Genomic DNA, 24,056 nt, shown 5'->3' on the forward strand with positions numbered 1-24,056 from the left:
TGACTTTTCCGTACCGCAGATCCCCTTACGCCAATTATGTATCCTATCTTTTCAATGGGATCTTCCTAACGCCGGTATTTAGAGTCTTGGCTGAAGTGAGCGGTAGACCCTCTCCCGACAAGACTCCAGCCGCAGAAAAAAGTCAGTAGTTAAGAGCTTTATGGGCTAACGCCGGTTTATAAAGCTCTTAACTACTGTGCTCTAAAGTACACTAACACCCATAAACGACCTATTTACCCCTAAACCGAGGTCCCCCCACATCGCCGCCACTCTAATAAATATTTTTAACCCCTAATCTGACGACCGCACACCACCGCCACCTACATTATCCTTATGAACCCCTAATCTACTACCCCTAACATCGCCGACACCTACATAATATTTATTAACCCTTAATCTGCCCCCCCCCAACGTCGCCGCTACCTAACTTCAAGTATTAACCCCTAATCTGCCGACCGGACCTCGCCGCTACTATAATAAATGTATTAACCCCTAAAGCTAAGTCTAACCCTAACACCCCCCTAAGTTAAATATAATTTTATTCTAACGAAATAAATTAAATCTTATTAACTAAAGTCTTCCTATTTAAAACTAAATACTTAACTATAAAATAAACCCTAATATAGCTACAATATAACGAATAATTATATTGTAGCTATTTTAGGGTTTATTTTTATTTTACAGGCAACTTTGTATTTATTTTAGCTAGGTACAATAGCTATTAAATAGCTATATTGATCGGAACAGCCAATAGAATGCAAGCTCAATCTGATTGGCTGATTGGATCAGCCAATCGGATTGAACTTGAATCTGATTGGCTGATTCAATCAGCCAATCAGATTTTTTTCTTAATTTCCGATTGGCTGATAGAATCCTATCAGCCAATCGGAATTCGAGGGACGACATCTTGGATGACGTCACTTAAAGGAACCTTCATTCGTCGGTAGTCGTCGGAAGGAAGAGGATGTTCCGTGCCGGAGGTCTTGAAGATGGAGCCGCTCCTCGTCGGATGGATGAAGATAGAAGATGCCGCTTGGATGAAGATGTCTGCCGGTCCAGATGTCCTCTTCTGCCCGGATAGGATGAAGACTTCTGCCGCTCTGGATGTCCTCTTTTGGTCCATCGGTGCCCGTCTGGGTGAACACGGCTCAAGGTAGGGAGATCTTCAGGGGGTAGTGTTAGGTTTATTTAAGGGGGGTTTGGGTTAGAGTAGGGGTATGTGGGTGGTGGGTTGTATAATGTTGGGGGGTGGTATTGTGTTTTTTTACAGGCAAAAGAGCTGAATACTTTGGGGCATGCCCCGCAAAAAGCCCTTTTAAGGGCTGGTAATAGAGCTGTTAACTTTTGTAATTTAGATTAGGGTAGGGAAAAATTTTTTATTTTGGGGGGGTTTGTTATTTTATTAGGGGGCTTAGAGTAGATGTAATTAGCTTAAAATTCTTGTATTCTTTTTTATTGTTTGTAATTTAGTGTTTGTTTTTTTTTTGTAATTTAGTTTAGTTTATTTAATTGTAGGTAATTTATTTAATTTATTTAATTATAGTGTAGTGTTAGGTTTAATTGTAACTTAGGTTAGGATTTATTATACAGGTAATTTTGTAATTATTTTAACTAGGTAGCTATTAAATAGTAAATAAACCATATGATTGATATATTGATTTGGTTTACTAAGCGCACCCCGCTCTGGGTTCCCTTAGGGGTTCCTTGTTTTACATCAATTAAATAGTAAATAACTATTTAATAGCTATTGTACCTAGTTAAAATAAATACAAAGTTGCCTGTAAAATAACTATAAATCCTAAAATAGCTACAATATAATTATTCGTTATATTGTAGCTATATTAGGGTTTATTTTATAGGTAAGTATTTAGTTTTAAATAGGAAGACTTTAGTTAATACGATTTAATTTATTTCGTTAGAATAAAATTATATTTAACATAGGGGGGTTTTAGGATTAGGGTTAGACTTAGCTTAGGGGTTAATACTAGTGATGTCGCAAATTGTTCGCCGGCAAATAGTTCCCGGCAAACATAGAATGTTTGCGTTCGCCGCGGCGGGCGAACATATGCGATGTTCGATGCGCCCCATATTCGTCATCATTGAGTAATACTTTGACCCCTGTACCTCACAGTCAGCAGGCACATTCCTGCCAATTAGCAGCAGACCCTCCCTCCCAGACCCTCCTACCTCTTGGACAGCATCCATTTTAGATTCATTCGGAACCTGCATTCTAAGGGAGAGGAGGGACAGTGTAGCTGCTGCTGATTAATAGGGAAATTGATAGCTAGGCTAGTGTATTCAGTGTCCACTACAGTCCTGAATGACTTATCTGATCTCTGCTGTAAGGACAGCACCCCAAAAAGCCCTTTTTAGGGCTGTTTTTTTCCCTGTGTAATCTAATTGCAGTTGCCTGCCTGCCTGCCAGCGTGTGTGCCAGGCTCACAGCGTATACTGTGCCCACTTGCCCAGTGCCACCACTCATATCTGGTGTAACAGTAGTGTAAATTTAAAAAAAAAAAAAAACTTTTTTGACTGTGAAACATCAGTCTGCTTGTGTAATCTAATTGCAGTTGCCTGTCTGCCAGCGTGTGTGCCAGGCTCACAGCGTATACTGTGCCCACTTGCCCAGTGCCACCACTCATATCTGGTGTAACAGTAGTGTAAATTAAAAAAAAAAAAAACTTTTTTGACTGTGAAACATCAGTCTGCTTGTGTAATCTAATTGCAGTTGCCTGCCTGCCATTGTGTGTGTCAGGCTCACAGCGTATACTGTGCCCACTTGCCCAGTGCCACCACTCATATCTTGTTTAATAGTAGTGTACATTTAAAAAGAAAAAAACTTTTTGGACTGTGAAACATCAGTCTGCTTTTTTGTGTTTGGCTCACAGCGTATACTGTGCCCACTTGCCCAGTGCCACCACTCATATCTTGGTTAATAGTAGTGTAAGTGTACATTTAAAAAAAAAAAAAAAAAAAAACTTTTTGGACTGTGAAACATCAGTCTGCTTTTTTGTGTCAGGCTCACAGCGTATACTGTGTCCACTTGCCCAGTGCCACCACTCATATCTTGTTTAATAGCAGTCTAAGTGTACATTTTTAAAAAAAAAACAACTTTTTGGACTGTGAAACATCAGTCTGCTTTTTTGTCTCAGGCTCACAGCGTATACTGTGCCCACTTGCCCAGTGCCACCACTCATATCTTGTTTAATAGTAGTGTAAGTGTACATTTAAAAAAAAATGACAGGCAGAGGCAAGTGCCGTCATGGTCGTGGTGCTGTGATTCCCTTTGGCCCTAGAATAATGCCCAGTGTTCAGAGGCCATGTACCATGAACTCGAAAAGTTCTGAGGAAATAGTTGACTTTTTAACACAGGACACCCAATCTTCTATAGCTTCCGCTCGGAACCTTGACGCACCATCCTCCTCCATCTTAGCTTCGGGCACCTCTCAAGTTACCACTCGCCCGCCTGCCGCCACCACCAACACTAGCACCACAACCGCTTCACTTGATCTGTCAGAGGAGTTATTTACATATCAGTTTGAAGAAATGAGTGATGCGCAACCATCATTGACAGAGGATGTAGATAACAGTGATATGTCTTAGTCAGGCAGCATTACAGACATGAACGTATGGTGTGATGATGATGATGTTGTACCTGCTGTTGCTTCTTTTGTTGATTTGTCAGATACAAGTGAAGCGGTTGATGATGACGATGCGTCCGTGGATGTCACGTGGGTGCCTGCTAGAAGAGAAGAAGAACAGGGGGAAAGTTCAGATGGGGAGACAGAGAGGAGGAGATGAGTTGGAAGCAGGGGGAGGTCGTCGCAAGAAGCTAGTGGCACAGTACAACCTCATGCATCGGCACCCGGGGTCAGCCAGAGAGCACGCCAATCAACGCATGCTGTTGCCACCACCAGAATGCCATCATCGCAGAGCTCAGCAGTGTGGCTTTTTTTTGTGTGTCTGCCTCTGACAACAGCATTGCCATTTGCAACCTGTGCCAAAAGAAACTGAGTCGTGGGAAGTCCAACACCCACCTAGGTACAACTGCTTTGCGAAGGCACATGATCGCACATCACAAACGCCTATGGGATCAACACATGAGTACAAGCCGCACACAAACTCAAAGCCGCCATCCTCCTCCTGGTCCAGCATCTTCAGCCACGTCAACCACTGCTGTCTTCCTTGCCCCCTCTCAACCATCCGCCACTCCGTCTCTCACCTTGAGCAGTTCCTGCTCATCACCAGCCCACAGTATGGTGTTTGTCAAGGACATGTTTGAGCGTAAGAAGCCAATGTCACAAAGTCACCCCTTTGCCTGGCGTCTGACAGCTGGCTTGTCTGAACTCTTTGCCCGCCAGCTTTTACCATACAAGCTGGTGGAGTCTGAGGCATTCAAAAAATTTGTAGCTATTGGGACACCGCAGTGGAAGGTACCCGGCCGAAATTTCTTTGCACAAAAGGCAATCCCCAACCTGTACTCGATTGTGCAAAAGGAAGTAATGGCATGTCTGGCACACAGTGTTGGGGCAAGGGTCCATCTGACCACTGATACTTGGTCTGCAAAGTATGGTCAGGGCAGGTATATCACCTACACTGCGCATTGGGTAAACCTGCTGACAGCTGCCAAGCATGGAATGCGTGGCTCTGCAGAGGAGTTGGTGACACCGCCACGACTTGCAGGCAGGCCTGCTGCCACCTTCTCTACTCCTCCTACTCCATCCTCTTCCATAACCTCCTCGGCTGAGTCCTCTTCTGCTGCTGCGTCTTGCTCCACATCAACGGCACCCCCCAAGCTCCCCAGGTACTATTTCACATCCCGGATACGGCAGTGTCACGCCGTCTTGGGGTTGACTTGCCTGAAAGCAGAGAGTCACACCGGACCAGCACTCCTATCCGCCCTGAACGCACAGGTGGATCAGTGGCTGACTCCGCACCAACTGGAGATCGGCAAAGTGGTTAGTGACAACGGAAGAAATTTGGTGGCGGCATTGAATTTGGGCAAGTTGACACATGTGCAGTGCATGGCACATGTGTGTAATCTGATTGTACAACGCTTTGTGCATAAGTACCCAGGCTTACAGGACATCCTGAAGCAGGCCAGGAAGGTGTGTGGCCATTTCAGGCGTTCCTACGCGGCCATGGCGCACTTTTCAGATATCCAGCGGCGAAAAAACCTGCCAGTGAGGCGCTTGAGTTGCGACAGCCTGACACGTTGGAATTCAACACTCCTAATATTCGGCCGCCTGCTCCAACAAGAAAAAGCCGTTAACGACTATTTGTATGACTGGGGTGCTAGGACAGCCTCTGCAGAGCTGGGAATTTTTTTGCCACGTTACTGGACGCTCATGCGCAATGCCTGTAGGCTCATGCGTTCTTTTGAGGAGGTGACAAACCTAGTCAGTCGCACAGAAGGCACCATCAGCGGCATCATACCATTTGTTTTCTTCCTGGAGCGTGCCCTGCGAAGAGTGCTGGATCAGGCCGTAGATGAGCGTGAAGAGGAAGAGTTGTGGTCACCATCACCACCAGAAACGGCCTTATCAGCATCGCTTGCTGGACCAGCGGCAACGCTGGAAGAGGATTGTGAGGAAGAGGAGTCAGAGGAGGAATGTGGCTTTGAGGAGGAGGAGGAGGAAGACCACCTACAACAGGCATCTCAGGGTGCTCGTTGTCACCTATCTGGTACCCGTGGTGTTGTACGTGGCTGGGGGGAAGAAGATACCTTCAGTGAGATCACTGAGGACGAGGAACGGGACATGGCTAGCTCGGCATCCAACCTTGTGCAAATGGGGTCTTTCATACTGTCGTGCCTGTTGAGGGACCCTCGTATAAAAAAGCTGAAGGAGAACGACCTGTATTGGGTGTCCACGCTACTAGACCCCCGGTATAAGCATAAAGTGCCTGAAATGTTACCGAATTACCGCAAGTCGGAAAGGATGCAGCAGTTCCAAAATAAATTAAAAAGTATGCGTTACACAGCGTATAAGGGTGATGTCACAGCACAACGGGAATCTAACAGGGGAAGAGGTGAAAGTAAACCTCCTCCTCCCACGACCACGCCGGCAATGACAGGATGCTTTACAGACGTGTTGTTGATGGAGGACATGCAGAGCTTTTTAAGTCCTATGCATCGCCACAGCCCTTCGGGGTCCACCCTCAGAGAACGACTCGACTGACAGGTAGCAGACTACATTGCCTTAACTGCAGATCTCGACACTCTAAGGAGTGATGAACCCCTTGACTACTGGGTGTGCAGGCTTGACCTGTGGCCTGAGCTATCCCAATTAGCAATAGAACTTCTGGCCTGCCCCGCTTCAAGTGTCCTGTCAGAAAGGACCTTCAGTGCAGCAGGAGCAGGAGGTATTGTCACTGAGAAGAGAAGTCCCCTAGGTCAAAAAAGTCTAGATTACCTCACCTTTATTAAGATGAATGAGGGATGGATCCCAAAGGGACTGACATTGGGCGATACATTCGACTAAAAAAGGCCTGATGAGATGAGCTACCTTGGGCTAAAAATGGTCCACACGCTGCTGTATTTTATCTCTGAATGCCAGATGACTTGCGTGACTTATCCACCAGCAACTAGGGTTCAAGCCACAATGTTTTAGGGCACTTTCTGCCTGGGAAACAAACATCAATTTTTCTGGCCGCTGCTACAGCAGCGGCTGCAACAATACCTAATTTTTCAGGCATGTGTACATGCCTAATTTTTCTGGCCTCTGGTGCAGCACTGTGGCTTCAAAAACCAAACTAATAAAAAAGGCACATAACAGGGATTAAACTGATAGGAGTGGTGTGTTAAGTAGTACTATTCCTATCTGGTGGCACATAAGATTGCACGTGCAGTGCCCCAAATTTGAAGTAGGAGGACCGACCAAGCATCTTTTTCAATCTCCCGGTTCCTAAAATCCATGCCATATACACGTCCCCTGATAGGGGACGTAACCGGGATTAAACTGATCAGAATAGTACTACTTAACACACCACTCATATCTGGTGGCACATTAGATTGCACGCGCAGTGCCCCAAATTTGAAGCAGGAGGACCGACCAAGCATCTTTTTCCATCTCCCGGTTCCTAAAATCCATGCCATATACACGTCCCCTGATAGGGGACGTAACAGGGATTAAACTGATAAGAATAGTACTACTTAACACACCACTCATATCTGGTGACACAGTAGATTGCACGTGCAGTGCCCCAAATTTGAAGTAGGAGGACCGACCAAGCATCTTTTTCCATCTCCTGGTTCCTAAAATCCATGCCATATACACGTCCCCTGATAGGGGACGTAACAGGGATTAAACTGATAAGAATAGTACTACTTAACACACCACTCATATCTGGTGGCACAGTAGATTGCACGCGCAGTGCCCCAAATTTGAAGTAGGAGGACCGACCAAGCATCTTTTTCCATCTCCCGGTTCCTAAAATCCATGCCATATACACGTCCCCTGATAGGGGACGTAACAGGGATTAAACTGATAAGAATAGTACTACTTAACACACCACTCATATCTGGTGGCACAGTAGATTGCACGCGCAGTGCCCCAAATTTGAAGTAGGAGGATCGACCAAGCATCTTTTTCCATCTCCCAGTTCCTAAAATCCATGCCATATACACGTCCCCTGATAGGGGACGTAACAGGGATTAAACTGATAAGAATAGTACTACTTAACACACCACTCATATCTGGTGGCACAGTAGATTGCACACACAGTGCCCCAAATTTGAAGTAGGAGGACCGACCAAGCATCTTTTTCCATCTCCCGGTTCCTAAAATCCATGCCATATACACGTCCCCTGATAGGGGACGTAACAGGGATTAAACTGATAAGAATAGTACTACTTAACACACCACTTATATCTGGTGGCACAGTAGATTGCACGCACAATGCCCCAAATTTGAAGTAGGAGGACCGACCAAGCATCTTTTTCCATCTCCCGGTTCCTAAAATCCATGCCATATACACGTCCCCTGATAGGGGACGTAACAGGGATTAAACTGATAAGAATAGTACTACTTAACACACCACTTATATCTGGTGGCACAGTAGATTGCACGCACAATGCCCCAAATTTGAAGTAGGAGGACCGACCAAGCATCTTTTTCCATCTCCCGGTTCCTAAAATCCATGCCATATACACGTCCCCTGATAGGGGACGTAACAGGGATTAAACTGACAGGAATAGTACTACTTAATACACCTTATAATAACGCAGAGAGAGGTGTCTGAAGAAGAGGAGTCAGAGGAGGAAGGTGGCTTTGAGGAGGTGGAAGACCAAACACAGCAGGCATCCCAGGGGCTTGTTGTCACCTTTCGGGGACCCTTGGTGTTGTACGTGGCTGGATGGAGGAAGAGACCTTCAATGACATCAGTGAGGACAAGGAACGGGACATGGCTAGCTTGGTATCCAACCTTGTGCAAATGGGGAGTTTGCGGTTGTGCAAATGGACTGTTTGCGGTTGTTTGCGGTCCGTTAAACGGGGAGTTTGGTCTGTAACTGTGAAGCGGGCGTAACCCTTACACTACCTGATCGATACAACATCATACCTGATGTTTTAAAGCACGTTATTCAAAACAGTTTAGGAATGTTAGGTGATTTAGGCCCTTTATGGATTAAAACCAGACTCTGCATCAACTATGTAATATTCCGTGGGAGTTTTGCCATGGATCCCCTTCCGGCATGCCACAGTCCAGGTTGAAACAACTTTTCCATCACTATTGTGGCCAGAAAGAGTCCCTGTGGGTTTTAAAATTCGCCTGCCTATTGAAGTCAATGACGGTTTGCCCCTTTGCGAACTTTTGCGGGTGTTTGCGGTCCGCGAACGCAAATTTTTATGTTCGCGACATCACTAGTTAATACATTTATTAGAGTAGCGGCGAGGTCCGGTAGGCAGATTAGGGGTTAATAAGTGTAGGTAAGGTAGCGGCGACGTTGGGGGGCAGATTAGGGGTTAATAAATATAATATAGTGGTCGGCGGTGTTAGGGGCAGCAGATTAGGGGTGCATAGGGATAATGTAGGTTGCGGCGGTGTCCGGAGCGGCAGATTAGGGGTTAATTGTGTAATGCAGGTGTCAGCGATAGCGGGGGCGGCAGATTAGGGGTTAATAAGTGTAAGGTTAGGGGTGTTTAGACTCGGGGTTCATGTTAGGGTGTTAGGTGTAGACTTAGAAACTGTTTCCCCATAGGAAACAATGGGGCTGCGTTGGGAGCTTAACGCTGCTTTTTTGCAGGTTTTAGGTTTTTTTTCAGCCCAACTGCCCCATTGTTTCCTATGGGGGAATCGTGCACAAGCACGTTTTTCAAGCTAGCCGCTACCGTAAGCAACGCTGGTATTGAGGGTTGAAGTGGCGGTAAATATGCCTTTACGCTCCCTTTTTGGAGACTAACGCAGCCCTTCAGAGAACTCTAAATACCAGCGTTGTTTAGAAGCAGCGCTAGAAAAAAAACATGCGTAGCTAACGCACCCCTTTGGCCGCAAATCTCTAAATCTAGGCGTATGGTAGCCTATGTCAATCACCAGGGAGATACTTGCAGTACTCTAGCAATGAAAGAGGTATCTCACATTCTGTCATGGGCAAAATCCCATCAGTTTACAGTCTCGGCCATTCATATTCCTGGAGTCAACAATTGGGAGGCAGATTACTTGAGTTGTCAATCCCTTTTTTTCAGGGGAATGGTCCCTCAGAAGATTTTTTGATCAGTTGTTTCAACATTGGGGTCTCCCAGAGATAGACTTGATGGTGTTTTGTCTGAATCACAAGCTCCCCAAGTATGGAGCAAGGTCCAGAGACCCTGAAGTTGAACTGATAGATGCATTAGCAGCTCCTTGGTCATTTCAACTAGTTTATCTCTTTCCTCCAGTTGTTGAAACAGGGACACACTTCAGCCATCTTGATTGCTCCTGCATGGCCATGAATAACTTGGTATGCCGATCTGATTTTAATGTCCAGTGTTCCTCTGTGGTGTCTTCCTCAACTTCCAGATCTGTTGGCTCAAGGGCTTTTCTTTCATCAAAGTCTTCAATCTCTCAATTTGACTGCTTGGAAGTTGAAAGTTAATTCTTTCTCAGAGGGGTTTTTAGACTCAGGCTCATAAACCAGTTACTAGGAAAATGTATCACAAGGTATTGAAAATGTATCTTTCCTGGTGCGTGGAAAGAGTTTTTGTTGGCATTCCTTTAGAATTCATACAATTCTTTAATTTCTGCAGGTTGGCTTAGATAATGGGTTATCCAATAATCAAAGAATGTCCAGCACGGAGGGTACTGCATGCACGCCACAGGAGTACCACAAAACTCCTATAAGTATAAAGAAAATCCAAAATGTGGCAGCAAAACAAGAATTTTATTGTGAACACACAGGGGAACAGCAGAGCAACGTTTCGGGAGTTATCCCTTTGTCAAGCTATTTTTACACTGTTCAAAGTATTAATTTATACACAATCCCCAATAGAGGGCGCTAAAGAGTAAATTAAAAAATAACTCTATCATATCAATAGTGAAATTATTACAAATTGCAGCAAACAATTTGATATACATCACGTCGTGGTTTTTGTACACATTCAATAATCTGAAACCTAAGTTGGTTTATTGCATGACCCATTTTAAGAAAGTGGTAGGCAACTGGTGCAGTGACTTTTTTTGTACGTATATTGCTTTTATGTTCAATTATCCTATCACGGATGCTACGGGTAGTTTCACCACCGTAGCTCCACCCACAGGGGCATTTGATTATATAAATTACAAAGGTAGAATGACATGTAAGGTATCCATTAATATTATATTTGTGGCCAGTTGTTGGATGGTAAAATATTGATCCCTTTATGAGGTTACCACAACAAGAGCAGCTTAAACAAGGAAAACAACCATTATTCCTCTTTGTAATATAACTTTGAGAATTTTCTAACTTCCTAGTACCAATATCAGCTCTAACTAAATATTGTTGCAGATTAGGGCCTCTTTTATAGGCAGGCATAGGAATGTTTTTAAATTCTGCCACTTCAGGATTACACTTACTTAACATGTCCCAATGTTTCCTAATTATTCTTAGAATAATTTTACTTTGAGCATTATATTCCGAAACAAAGGCCATTCTTTCATTATTCTTTTTATCTTTAAATTTCCCTTTCAATTTCCCTTTATCGGGCGTAACAAAGACTCTCTTGGGATAGATAAAGCAAAATGCTTTTCATTGTCAATAATGGTCACAGGGTATCCCCACTCTAGAAACCTATCACTCATTTCATTTAATCTACAATTAGAAACCACTTCATCAGAGACTATTTTTCGAACCCTAAGGAATTGACTCCTAGGAAGGGCTTTAAATAAAGAGGGAGGATGGGCACTGTCGTAACATAAAAGACTGTTACGATCAGTTTCTTTCCTTTACAAATCTACTTGTAAACCAGATTTAGATTTAATAATTCTTGTATCCAGGAATGTTATACTTTCTTCACTCCATGACAACTTAAATCTGATATGATTGGTAGTAGTATTCAAATTCAAAAGCAACCAGGGATCCAATGTCGCCCAACCAAATGCCGAAAATATTGTCGATATAGTGCCACCAAACAGGCGCCATATCTGATAAACAAATCATGAGAAAAAGCAAATTTCTCTTCATAAACATTCATAAAAATATTAGCATAATTGGGGGCGACATTGGATCCCATGGCCGTCCCTTGAATTTATAAGTAATAGTCATCTTCCAGTAAGAAGTAATTGCAATATAAGACAGTTTCAAGCAGATGAATGAAAAAATCAACTTGAATGGAGTTATACATATTGTCACTGCTAAGCACCAATTTAACGGCACCCAAACCACTTTCATGGGTTATTGATGTATGCAAACTATCTACATCAATACTAAATAATAGGTACTTATCAGTAGGAATGTCCAATGTGTCAATCTTCTGTAAAAAAATCACCTGTATCTTTTATGAATGAAGTGGATAACTCCACATATGGTCTTAATATTTTAACCAAGAAGATTGAGACAGTGGTGACTGAGCCATTATTAGAAACGATGGGACGGCCTGGAGGTTTATTAACATCTTTATGAACTTTCGGGAGAGTGTACAGTACTGCGGTACGGGGATGTTCTATATTCACAAATTTAAATACCTATTTGTCAATTATGTCGTTAGATAAAGCATTACCAGAAATGTATTTAATTTCCTTTTTTATCAGAATTTCTGGATTACAGGAAAGTGTTTTATAAACATGTGCAGCACTGAGCTGTTCCTTTATTTTATTAATGTAATAAGATCTATCTAAGGCCACAATTGCTCTGCCTTTATCAGCTCTTTTCAAAATTATATCTCTTTGATTTAAGACTATTTAAGGCTTCATTATCAACTTTTGTAAAATTAGTTGTTTCTATGTTTCTTATTAAGATTGTGCTGCAAAAGTTCCATATCGTAATTAATGAGATTAATAAAAGTTTCCACACTATGATTATTTTGTGGTGTTCACAATAAAATTCTTGTTTTGCTGCCACGTTTTGGATTTTTTAGATAATGGGTTGTCAGCAAGTACCTTGACATTTCAGCGCTTTCTGTGTTATTACATAGAAAGATTGCGAGACTTCCACATCTTCAATCTTTTGTTTAGGCTCTTGTTAGAATCAGGCAGTCATAAAGCCGATTGCTCCTCCTTGGAATCTCAACCTGGTTTTGAGAGTTTTACAGTCTACTCAGTTTGAGCCCATGCACGAATTGGACATTCAGTTGTTTTCATGGAAGGTTTTATTTCTGTTGGCCATCTCTTCTGCCAAATCTTATGTACTCATATGTTTTTTGCCTAAAATGGTTTCTTCAGATAATATTTATAAGGAAATTGTAGTGCCTTCGTGTCCAAATCCGAAAAATTCTAAAGAACTGTTGTTGCATAATTTGGACGTGGTTAGGGCTTTAAATATTATCTACATGCTACTAAAGAGTTTAGACAGTCTTAGAGTTTGTTAATTTTTCAGGTAAACGCAAAGGTCAGAAAGTTACGTCTGTTTCCTTAGCTTCTTGGCTAAAGAGCTTGATTCATGAAGCTTAGTTATAGGCAGGGCAATCTCCTCTATGTATTACAGCTTATTAAACTCATTCAGTGTCTACCTCCTGGGCCTTCAAGAAAGAGTTTTCAGTAGATCAGATTTGCAAAGCAGCAACTTTTCTTCAGGCTGTTATTTCTGGTAAATAGGTACCATCCATTTTTTGTCCCACCCATTTTTTGGGGACTCTACAGCTTGGGTATCCGTCCCCAACAGTAAGGAATCATGGACTCTCACCACCTTAAGAAAGAAAACATAATTTATGCTTAGCTGATAAATTAATATCTTTCTTGATGGTGAGAGCCCAAGAACCCCACCTGATTTTTCGTTTTCTAGTTGTCAACAGTTTTACTTTGCAGCTTATTTACCCTACTTTGTCTTTCCTACTTTCTTTTTCTCCTGTTTCTTGGCTATACAACAGACTGGGAGGTACAGGAAAGTGGCTGCATGATGAATTCCCTACAGTAAGGAACTGTAAGGACTGTCACCACCAAAAAATAAATTAATTTATCAGATAAGCAAAAATTATGTTTTCTTTTTAAAAGAATCCGCTCAGGATAATTTCTTCTAATTCACTAGCTAACATCGTACCACCCTTTCTCTGTTTGTAAAATAAAAAAGCTCTCCAGGATGCATGCTGTGGTTTATAGTTGGGTTTTTGGTAATTTTACATATTTCTATATGTTTTGCCTTCTTTACCAAGTTTAGGGGAAAGGGAAGGCTGCATTGGGCTTATAGGACTTGATAAACTCGAATTTGTGTATAATAAAGCTATAAAATATGTTAATTTGAATGCTTCATAAATTTCAAGCTTCTAAATGCATATCTTAATGTGTCTAATCAATGTATTTATTCCATTTCAGTACTGGTGATAAATGTGTCCTTCACTTCCGACCCTGTGGCCTGTTTGGCAAGGAGTTGCATAGAGTGGAAGGCTACATCCAAGACAAGAAGTAAGTGCAACAATAAGGCCTCTAAGAAACCTTTTTTCCATTATGAAGTTCTTTGGTAGCCCTTTCTTGTAGCACACATTTTGGTGGACACTCTTGTGGTCTTTATTGCTCTTTTAAGATGAGGAAAGACAAAAAACCCAACCTTTAAAAGGACATGAAACACTACTTTTTTTTCTTTCATGATTCAGAGTATACAGTTTGAAACAACTTTCCAATACTTATTATTTAATTTGCTTAATTCTCTTAATATCCTTTGTTGAAGAAGCAACACTGCACTATTGGGAGCTAGCTGTACACATCGGGTGAGCCTATAACTTGAGGCATATATGAGCAGCCACCAATCAGTAGGTCCTGAGCCTACCTAGATTGCCTTTTCAACAAAGGAAAGAGAACAAAACAAATTAGATAATATTTATGTAAATTAGAAAGTTGTTTAAATTCACATGCTCTATCTAATCATGAAAGAAAAAAAATTGGGTTTCATTTCCCGTTAAATGCCCAATTTTCTTTTGGGGGTAATTTTTTTATCCGCCAAATCTTAACCTAATTTGCTCGCAAGAGAAATTAACCATTTGGTGAAGGACATTTTTTGCAAGACATGCTGGGAAATCACATTGTCAACTGCATTTTTAAAGGCATCCACTTCAAAGGCCTATAGAGCAGAGGACAAGGATAGGCTAAGACTGGAGAAGTGATGTGCTTTCTCTGTTTGTTGTGTTGTGTGGTGAGAGTAATGACTGGAAGAACTTCAAAATTGTGGATTAATCTACTTTCTTTTTAAAGACACGATGAGTCCACGGATTTCATCCTTGTGGGATTACGCCTCCTGGTCAGCAGGAGGAGGGAAAGAGCACCACAGCAGAGATGTATATATAGCTCCTCCCTTCCCTCCCACTCCAGTCATTCTCTTTGCCTACGTTAGTGATAGGAGATGGCAAAGTGAGGTGTTAGAAAAGATTATTCAATCAAGGGTTTATTATTTTTAAAGTAGTGCCAGAGAGTGCTACTTTGTTCTGGGGTGTAGCCGTAGTCCATATCAGTCTCTACAGTAGAGCATTTGGTGGCTTTAAAGCAATGGGAACTGGTGGGACATAATTCTCACTGCGCCTCCCATACATGGTTTGCTGCCCTGCCTGCTGAGGGAAGAGAGAGACTCAGTATTTTTTTATTTCCACAGGCCAATGTGAGGAGAAATTGAGGACCTTGCAAGCCGGGCAGCATTTTAAGGTAAGTGCTGATTTTATTTCTGGGGACACGTTCACAGAAAGATTGGCACTTTCTTTTACAAAGATATGACGAGTCCAGGGATTTCATCCTTACTTGTGGGATATTAACCTCCTGCTAACAGGAAGTGGCAAAGAGCACCACAGCAGAGCTGTATATATAGCCCCTCCCCTTCCCCTCCACCCCCAGTCATTCTCTTTGCCTGTGTTATACTAGGAAGACATGGTAAAGTGAGGTGTTAGTTTTAGTTTCTTTAATCAAGAATTTTTTTATTTTAAATGGTACCGGTGCGTACTATTTTCCTCAGGGGATATGGAAGAAGATTTCTGCCCTGAGGTTTGATGATCTTAGCATTTGTAACTAAGATCCACGCTGGTTCCCACAAGACTTCTGAAGGTAACCATGAGACATCTTCAGTGTGGAGACCGGTTACATGTTACAAGCAGCATTAAGGTATGTGCAGCTTTTTTTCTGAGGAGACTTGGTGTATCAGAACTGGCTGGCATTATTTCCCTGTATGGGAATGGGGTAAGCAGTAAAACCTATTTTAATAAGAGGGGTGTTACTGGCGTCCCTATTTTATATTTATGTGACATGGGAGACCATATAAAAAAACTATGTTTTATGTTTTTTATTTTTGGCACTTAAAACTTATTGGTTTTATGCTTGAGGATTATATTGTGTGTGTATTTTTACTTTATTGTAAAACTGCATTTCCATGTGGTGTTGTTTGGGCCTACTCTGACTTTTGACCTTAAGGGGCAGAGTCTATTTTGGCGCAATTTCTTCAGGCTAAGCAGAAGCAAACAGTAACTCGGTGGCTCCTGGACTGTGTAGCTGGTCTGAAGGGTTGGAAACTTGATTTGAAGTACCCTGGGGGCAGGTAGGCGCCACAGCAGAGCTGTGGCGAGGTGCAGAGTGTATTTTTTATCTATCTTTTGACTACATGTTGATATAAGTACTTCTAAAGCGTTATTTCTGCCCTTGCTTCTGGGTGCAGTCATTTTTGGATTAAACAACAATATTAAGTTAAATTTGGGAATAAGTTAACGTTTTTTGTGCATTTTGGAAAAATTGTTCACTTTTTCTTTTCTTAAAGGCACAGTACACGTTTTTTCTAATGTTTATTTTATGCTATAAATAAGTGTTTAAACAACTTTTGTGGTATTACTAGTCTGTTCAACATGTCTGACATTGAGGTTTCTCATTGTTCTATGTGTTTAGAAGCTATTGTGCAACACCCTCTAACATTGTGTAACTTTTGTACTGAAAGGGCTTTACAATGTAAAAAGCATATTTTAAATAAAGTAAGTGTGCCTAGGGATGATTCTCAGTCTGAAGAGAATCAGGATATGCCATCCAATTCTCCCCAAGTGTCACAACCTTTTATGCCCACACAAGCGACGCCTAGTACTTCTAGTGCGTCTAATTCCTTTACTCTGCAGGAGATGGCTGCAGTTATGTCAACTACCCTTACAGAGGTATTGTCTAAATTACCAGTGTTGCAGGGTAAACGCAGTAGGTCAAGTATTAATGTAAATACTGAATCCTCTGATGCTTTATTAGCTATTTCCGATGTTTCCTCACAGTGCTATGAGTTGGGGACCAGGGAATTACTGTCTGAGGGTGAAATTTCTGATTCAGGGAATGTTTTGCCTCAGACAGATTCGGATGCTATTTCATTTAAATTTAAGCTTGAACACCTCCGCCTGTTGCTTAGGGAGGTTTTAGCGACTCTGGATGATTGTGATCCTATTGTGATTCCTCCAGAGAAATTGTGTAAAATGGATAAATATTTGGAAGTTCCTACTTACACTGATGTTTTTCAGGTTCCTAAGAGAATTTCGGAAATTATTAGTAAGGAATGGGATAGACCAGGTATACCGTTTTCTCCCTCTCCTAATTTTAAGAAAATGTTTCCTATATCAGATACCATTCGGGACTCATGGCAAACGGTCCCTAAGGTAGAGGGAGCTATATTTTCCATAGCTAAGCGTACTACTATACCCATTGAGGATAGTTGTGCTTTCAAGGATCCTATGGATAAGAAATTAGAGGGTCTACTAAAGAAATTATTTGTTAATCAGGGATTTCTTTTACAACCTACACTTGCATTGTTCCAGTAACTACTGCAGCAGCTTTTTGGTTTGAGGCTCTAGAAGAGTCTCTTAAGTTTGAGACTCCATTAGATGACATTCTAGATAGAATTAAGGCACTTAAGCTAGCTAATTATTTTATTACTGATGCCGCTTTTCAAATTGCTAAATTAGCGGAAAAAAATGCAGGATTTGCTATTTTAGAACGTAGATCATTGTGGCTCAAATCTTGGTCTGCTGATTTGTCATCAAAAAATAAGCTTTTAGCTATTCCCTTTTAAAGGTAAGACCCTTTTTGGGCCAGAATTGAAGGAGATCATTTCTGATATTACAGGAGGTAAGGGCCATGCCCTACCTTATCAATTTTCGTTTCTTTCGGAACTTTAAAGGAGGACCCCCCGCTTCTTCTTCTTCCACAAAGCAGCATGAAGGGGTGGCCCCCGATCCGGGACCGGATCTAGTAGGGGGCAGGCTTTCTTTCTTTCTTTGCTCAGGCTTGGGCAAGAGATGTTCAGGATTCCTGGGCACTAGAAATAGTGACCCACGGTTATCAATTGGAATTCAAGGATTTTCTCCCAAGAGGGAGATTTCATCTTTCAAAATTATCTGCAAACCAGATAAGGAGAGAGGTGTTCTTACGCTGTGTAAAATACCTTTTTACTATGGGAGTAATCTGTACTGTTCCAAAATTGGGACAGGGCTTTTACTCAAACCTATTTGTGGTCCCCAGAAAAGAGGGAACGTTCAGACCCATTTTGGACGTCAAGTGTCTATACAAATTTCTAAGAGTTCCATCATTCAAGATGGAGACAATTCGAATGATTTTGACAATGATCCAGGAAGGTCAATATATGACTACCGTGGATTTGAAGGATGCTTTCCTTAATTTTCCAATCCACAAAGATCATCATCGGTTTCTAAGGTTTGCCTTCTTGGACAAACATTATCAGTTTGTGGCTCTTCCTTTTGAGTTGGCCACAGCACCCACAAAGGTTCTAGGGTCTCTTTTGGCGGTTCTCAGACCGCAAGGGATAGCGGTGGCGTCTTATCTGGATGATATTCTGATTTAGGCGTCAACATATCATCTGAAATAATCTCACACGGACACAGTGTTGTCTTTCTGAGAACTCACGGCTGGAAGGTGAACATAGAGAAGAGTTCACTTGTTCCACAGACAAGGGTTCCTTTCTTGGGAACTCTGATAGACTCGGTAGCCATGAAAGTATTTCTTACGGAGGTCAGAAAATCAAAGATTTTGAATGCTTGCCGAGCACTTCTGTCCATTCCTCGGCCATCAGTGGCTCAGTGTATGGAGGTAATCGGATTAATGGTAGCGGCAATGGACATCGTTCCGTTTGCTCGCTTTCATCTCAGACCACTGCAACTGTGCATGCTCGGTCAGTGGAATGGGGATTATGCGGATTTATCTCCAAAGATAATTCTGGATCAAGAGACCAGAAACTCTCTTCTTTAGTGGTTGTCGCCAGATCAACTGTCCCAGGGGACTTGTTTCCGCAGACCCTCGTGGGTGATAGTGACAACAGACGCCAGCCTTCTGGGCTGGGGTGCAGTTTGGAACTCCCTGAAGGCTCAGGGTGTTTGGACTCAGGTGGAGTCTCTACTTCCAATCAATATTCTGGAACTGAGAGCAATATTCTATGCGCTTCAGGCGTGGCCTCAGTTGGCTTCGGCCAAATTCATCAGATTCCAGTCGAACAACATAACGACTGTGGCATATGTCAATCATCAGGTGGGAACAAGGAGTTCCTTAGCGATGATAGAAGTATCCAAGATAATCAGTTGGGCAGAGGCCCACTCTTGTCATCTATCAGCGGTCTACATCCCAGGGGTAGAGAACTGGGAAGCAGATTTTCTAAGTCGACAGACTTTTCATCCCTTGGGAGTGGGAACTTCACCCGGAGGTATTTGCCTCATTGATTCTCAGATGGGGCAGACCGGAATTGGATTTGATGACATCTCGTCAGAATGCCAAACTTCCAAGATACGGATCCCGGTCAAGGGATCCTCAGGCCGAATTGATAGATGCCTTGGCAGTACCTTGGTTGTTCAGCTTAGCTTATGTGTTTCTGCCGTTTCCTCTCCTCCCACTCGTGATTGCTCGAATCAAACAGGAGAGAGCTTCAGTGATCCTGATAGCACCTGCGTGGCCACGCAGGACTCGGTATGCGGATCTAGTGGACATATCCTCTCTGCCACCGTGGAAACTTCCGTTGAGACAGGGCCTTCTAATTCAAGGTCATTTCCAACATCCAAATCTAATTTCTCTGCAACTGACTGCTTGGAGATTGAACGCTTGTTTTTTATCGAAGCGAGGATTCTCTGATTCAGTTATCAATACTTTGATACAGGCTAGAAAGCCTGTCACTAGAAAGATCTATCATAAGATATGGCGTAAATATCTTTATTGGTGTGAATCCAAGGGTTACTCATGGAGTAAAGTTAGGATTCCTAGGATTTTGTCTTTTCTCTAAGAAGGATTGGAGAAAGGGTTATCAGCAAGTTCCTTAAAGGGACAAATTTCAGCTTTCTCAATTCTGTTTCACAAACGTTTGGCAAATGTATCAGATTTTCAGTCTTTTAGTCAGGCTCTATCTAGAATTAAGCCTGTATTTAGACCTATTACTCCTCCCTGGAGTTTGTATTTAGTTCTTCGAGTTCTGCAAGGGGTTCCGTTTGAACCTATGCATTCCATAGATATTAAACTATTATCTTGGAAAGTTCTGTTTTTGGTTGCTATTTCTTCTGCTCGAAGAGTTTCTGAGCTTTCAGCATTACAGTGTGATTCGCCTTATTTCATATTTCATTCTGATAAGGTGGTTTTACGTACCAAACCTGGGTTCCTTCCTAAGGTTGTTTCGAATAAGAATATTAATCAGGAAATTGTTGTTCCTTCCTTGTGTTCTAATCCTTCTTCTAAGAAGGAGCGTCTGTTACATAACTCGGACGTGGTCCGTGCCTTAAAGTTTTACTTACAGGCAACTAAGGATTTCTGTCAATCATCTTCATTATTCATTGTTTATTCTGGAAAGCGTAGGGGTCAGAAAGCTACGGCTACCTCTCTTTCTTTTTGGCTGAGAAGTATCATCCGCCTGGCATATGAGACTGCTGAACAGCAGCCTCCTGAAAGAATTACGGCTCATTCTACTAGGGCTGTGGCTTCCACATGGGCTTTTAAAAACGATGCATCTGTGGAACAGATTTGTAAGGCTGCGACTTGGTCGTTCCTTCGCACTTTTTCCAAATTTTACAAATTTGATACTTTTGCTTCTTCTGAGGCTATCTTTGGGAGAAAGGTTCTTCAAGCAGTGGTGCCTTCCGTTTAGGTTCCTGTCTTGTCCCTCCCTTTCATCCGTGTCCTATTGCTTTGGTATTGGTTTCCCACAAGTAAGGATGAAATCCGTGGACTCGTCATATCTTTGTAAAAGAAAAATAAATTTATGCTTACCTGATAAATTACTTTCTTTTACGATATGACGAGTCCACGGCCCTCCCTGTTATTTTAAGACAGGTTTATTTTATTTTTTGAAAACTTCAGTCACCTCTGCACCTTTTTAGCCTTTCCTTTTCTCTTCCTATAACCTTTGGCCGAATGACTGAGGGTGGAGGGGAAGGGGAAGGGCTATATATACAGCTCTGAGTGGTGCTCTTTGCCACTTCCTGTTAGCAGGAGGTTAATATCCCACAATTAAGGATGAAATCCGTGGACTTGTCATATCGTAAAAGAAAGTAATTTATCAGGTTAGCATAAATTTAGTTTTTTCTCTGTTAGGGGACACGAGATAACATTATCCCTAGGTGGGAGGTCATGTTGTTGGGCAGTGATTGCAGGCACTGTAAGGCTAGGAGAAGTGGCTATAATTTTATACTAGCATCTAACAACGGCTTTGGTTTACTCTGTCAAGCCGCCTGAAGAGTTAGTTTTTATTTCCCTTAATCGACCGCATGTATGGTGTGTCGCAGAAGGAGGATGATTTCATAGATGTTATTTTTCCCCTGCACGTTTTCTAACATTATGACTGAAGGGAGTCTTATTTACCCCTTGTTAGGTGGGGCATTAGTTCTCCCGGCAGCTCCATTTGTTATAATTTGACCGCCTGGGAGGTTTAGCTTCTTATGCTCATGATGGGCGGGGCTATGTTGCGCAGCATGTTTGCGTGCCATTGTTGGGGCCATCTGTGCTCTCTAAATGCTTTACTCAGTGTTTATAGCTGAATGGGAGTTTTTGTTTATTATGGCCGCCATAGTTCTCCCGGCATTACTATAGCCGCACGGGAGATTTATTTAGTCACGCCCACGGTGGGCGGAGCTAATCTATGCATCTTGGTGTGTTTTTGTTCCTATCTGTGGGATCGGACATTTATAGTGGGTTTTTCTCTGCTGCGTTTGTCCCGGATGCTAGACAGTTGCCTTCTATTTTGTGGGCAATATGGTGTCAAGTTTCCTCAGGTTTTCTGAGTTTTGGGGATGGTTACATAATCACATAATAACACAGGTGTTTTCAGTCTCTGTACTCTCTAAATATTTTACATATTTCTGTCCTTGAAATAAACTTTTTGTCGTTCTAAGTTTTTTCTACCCAGCAGAATATCTAGTTACTGTTTAAAATTAAGGAGACAGTAACACTTTTTATGCATTCATTTTCTGTAAGGTAAATACAGCTGTTTGTGTAAATTCCTCCTTTGTGACTTAGGATGGTACAAATGCGTAACTTTTTTTATGTGTAAATGTTATATATATATATATATATATATATATATATATATATATATATATATATATTTATATATAAAAAAAAAAAAAAAAAGGTCTAGTACAGACATTCCCTATATTTACAAAAGGGTTTCCCATAGCCCACTCAGCTAAGGAGGTTGGACAAACATTCCCGGGTGAGGGACGGAGTTGTTTCAGCTTAACTAAGTGCACTACTATACCCTTGGAGGATAGTTGGTCAGAGATTACAAGTGGGATGTACACCAGGGCTTACAATGGCAACCAGCTGTGTACTTGACTACCGTTACTAGTGTAAAGGCATATTAGTTTGATGCTTTGTCTGTTGCTACTAAGTCAGAATTTTCCATGAATAAAATTCAGGACAGGATAAAAGCTTTCAAATTGGCTAATTTCCTTTAATTTAATTTCTTCCTTTCAGGTTATCAATCTGGAAGCATAAATTGCTCTATTCCAACACATAGAGCCTTATGGTTTGAGCCTTGTTCTACGGATATATGCTCTAAGTCTAAGCTTTTGGTGATTCCTTACCAGGAGAAGATATTGTTGGGTCCTGACTTGATGGAATTTAATAAAAAAAAAAAAAAAAAAGGGACATAACCTGCTGTTGAATCAAAGACAGCATAAAAGACATACCCCTGATCCGGGATCGGGTCTTGTAGGGGGTTGACTTTCCGTCTTCGCTTATACGCTGGTGAGGTGGCTCAGTTGGTAAAATGCCTTGACTACAAAAGCCTGTTCAAAGATCCTAAGGTCACAGGTTCAAATGCCGGCAGGGTCTTCCGAGGTCAATGAAATGAGTACCATTTAATTGGGTAATAATAACAATTATTATTATTTAGCTGCCGATTTGGTTAATTCCGAGAGTGAGAGCTGAAAACGCGCTTTGAGTCCCACTGGGAGAAAGGCGCTATATAAATACTATTTATTTAGAGCTCAAGAGTTTTCCTCCCAGGGGCAGGTTTATGCTTTCTAGATGGTCTGCAGATCAGACAAAGGAGAAGTGTTCTTACACTGCGTAGGAGACCTCTCCGACCTGGGAGTGATTGTTCAAGTTCCAATACAGGTACAGGGTCTGGGTTTTTTATCCCAATCGGGTTGTGGTTCCCAAATAAGTAGGGAACCTTCAGACCACCTTTTAGATCACAAGAATCTAAACAAAATTCTTAGTGTACTGTCCTTCAAGATGGAACCTATTCCTTCGTTCCATTCTTCTCTTGATTCAAGAGGGTCAATTAGACGATAGTGGCTTTAAAGGACACGTACCTTCATCTGCCGTTCATGTGGATCGACCCAAGTTCTAAGGTTTGCCTTTCTGGACAAATGCTTCCAGTTCGTGTCTCTTCTTTTCGGTCTTGCCCCAGCTCCGAGTTCTCACGGAGGCTCTGGGATCACTGTTTGCGGTGCTTCAGTTAGGGACATTGCAGTGATGCCCTATCTGGCTGATATCCTAGTCCAGGAGTCATCCTTACAGTAAGCAAGATTTACACGGACATGGTGTTATACTTCCCATGATCTCACGGGTGGAAGGTGACTTTGGAAAAGTTTTCCTTAGTCCCCAGCGCAAGGGTAGTAGTAGTGTTAGCATTCCCAGGATTTTGTCTTTTCTCCAAGAAGGTTTGGAGAAGGGTTTATCAGCGAGTTCCCTAAAGGGTCAGATCTCTGCTTTATCTCTTTTGTTACACAAACGTCTGGCAGATGTCCCAGATGTACAATCCTTTTGTCAGGCGCTGATTAGAGTCAGGCCTGTGTTTAAACTAATTTCTCCTTGAATTTAGATCTTAAAGTTCTTCAAGGGGTTCTGTTGACCCTATGCATTCCATAGATATTTAGTTGTTATCTTGGAAAGTTTTATTTCTTGTTGCCATTTCTTCTGCTCGAAGAGTGTCTGAGCTTTCAGCATTACAATATACTTCGCCTTACCTTATTTTTCATTCGGATAAGGTGGTGTTCTGTACTAAACTTGGTTTTCTTCCTACA

The 24,056-nt window shown here is 42.0% G+C and overlaps 1 protein-coding gene across 2 annotated transcripts in view; it reads left to right on the forward strand.

The window, feature by feature from the left end:
* OSBPL2 (oxysterol binding protein like 2) overlaps positions 1 to 24,056 on the forward strand; it is a 343,613-nt gene that overhangs the window by 297,522 nt on the left and 22,035 nt on the right. For both annotated transcript variants that reach the window (XM_053706680.1, XM_053706597.1), the window contains exon 9: positions 13,918 to 14,007. In XM_053706680.1, coding sequence (XP_053562655.1) covers positions 13,918 to 14,007 — 90 coding nt within the window. The remainder of the gene's footprint in view (positions 1 to 13,917; positions 14,008 to 24,056) is intronic.

This window comes from Bombina bombina, chromosome 1, assembly GCF_027579735.1.
Source record: "Bombina bombina isolate aBomBom1 chromosome 1, aBomBom1.pri, whole genome shotgun sequence".
NCBI classification, from domain to species: domain Eukaryota; kingdom Metazoa; phylum Chordata; class Amphibia; order Anura; family Bombinatoridae; genus Bombina; species Bombina bombina.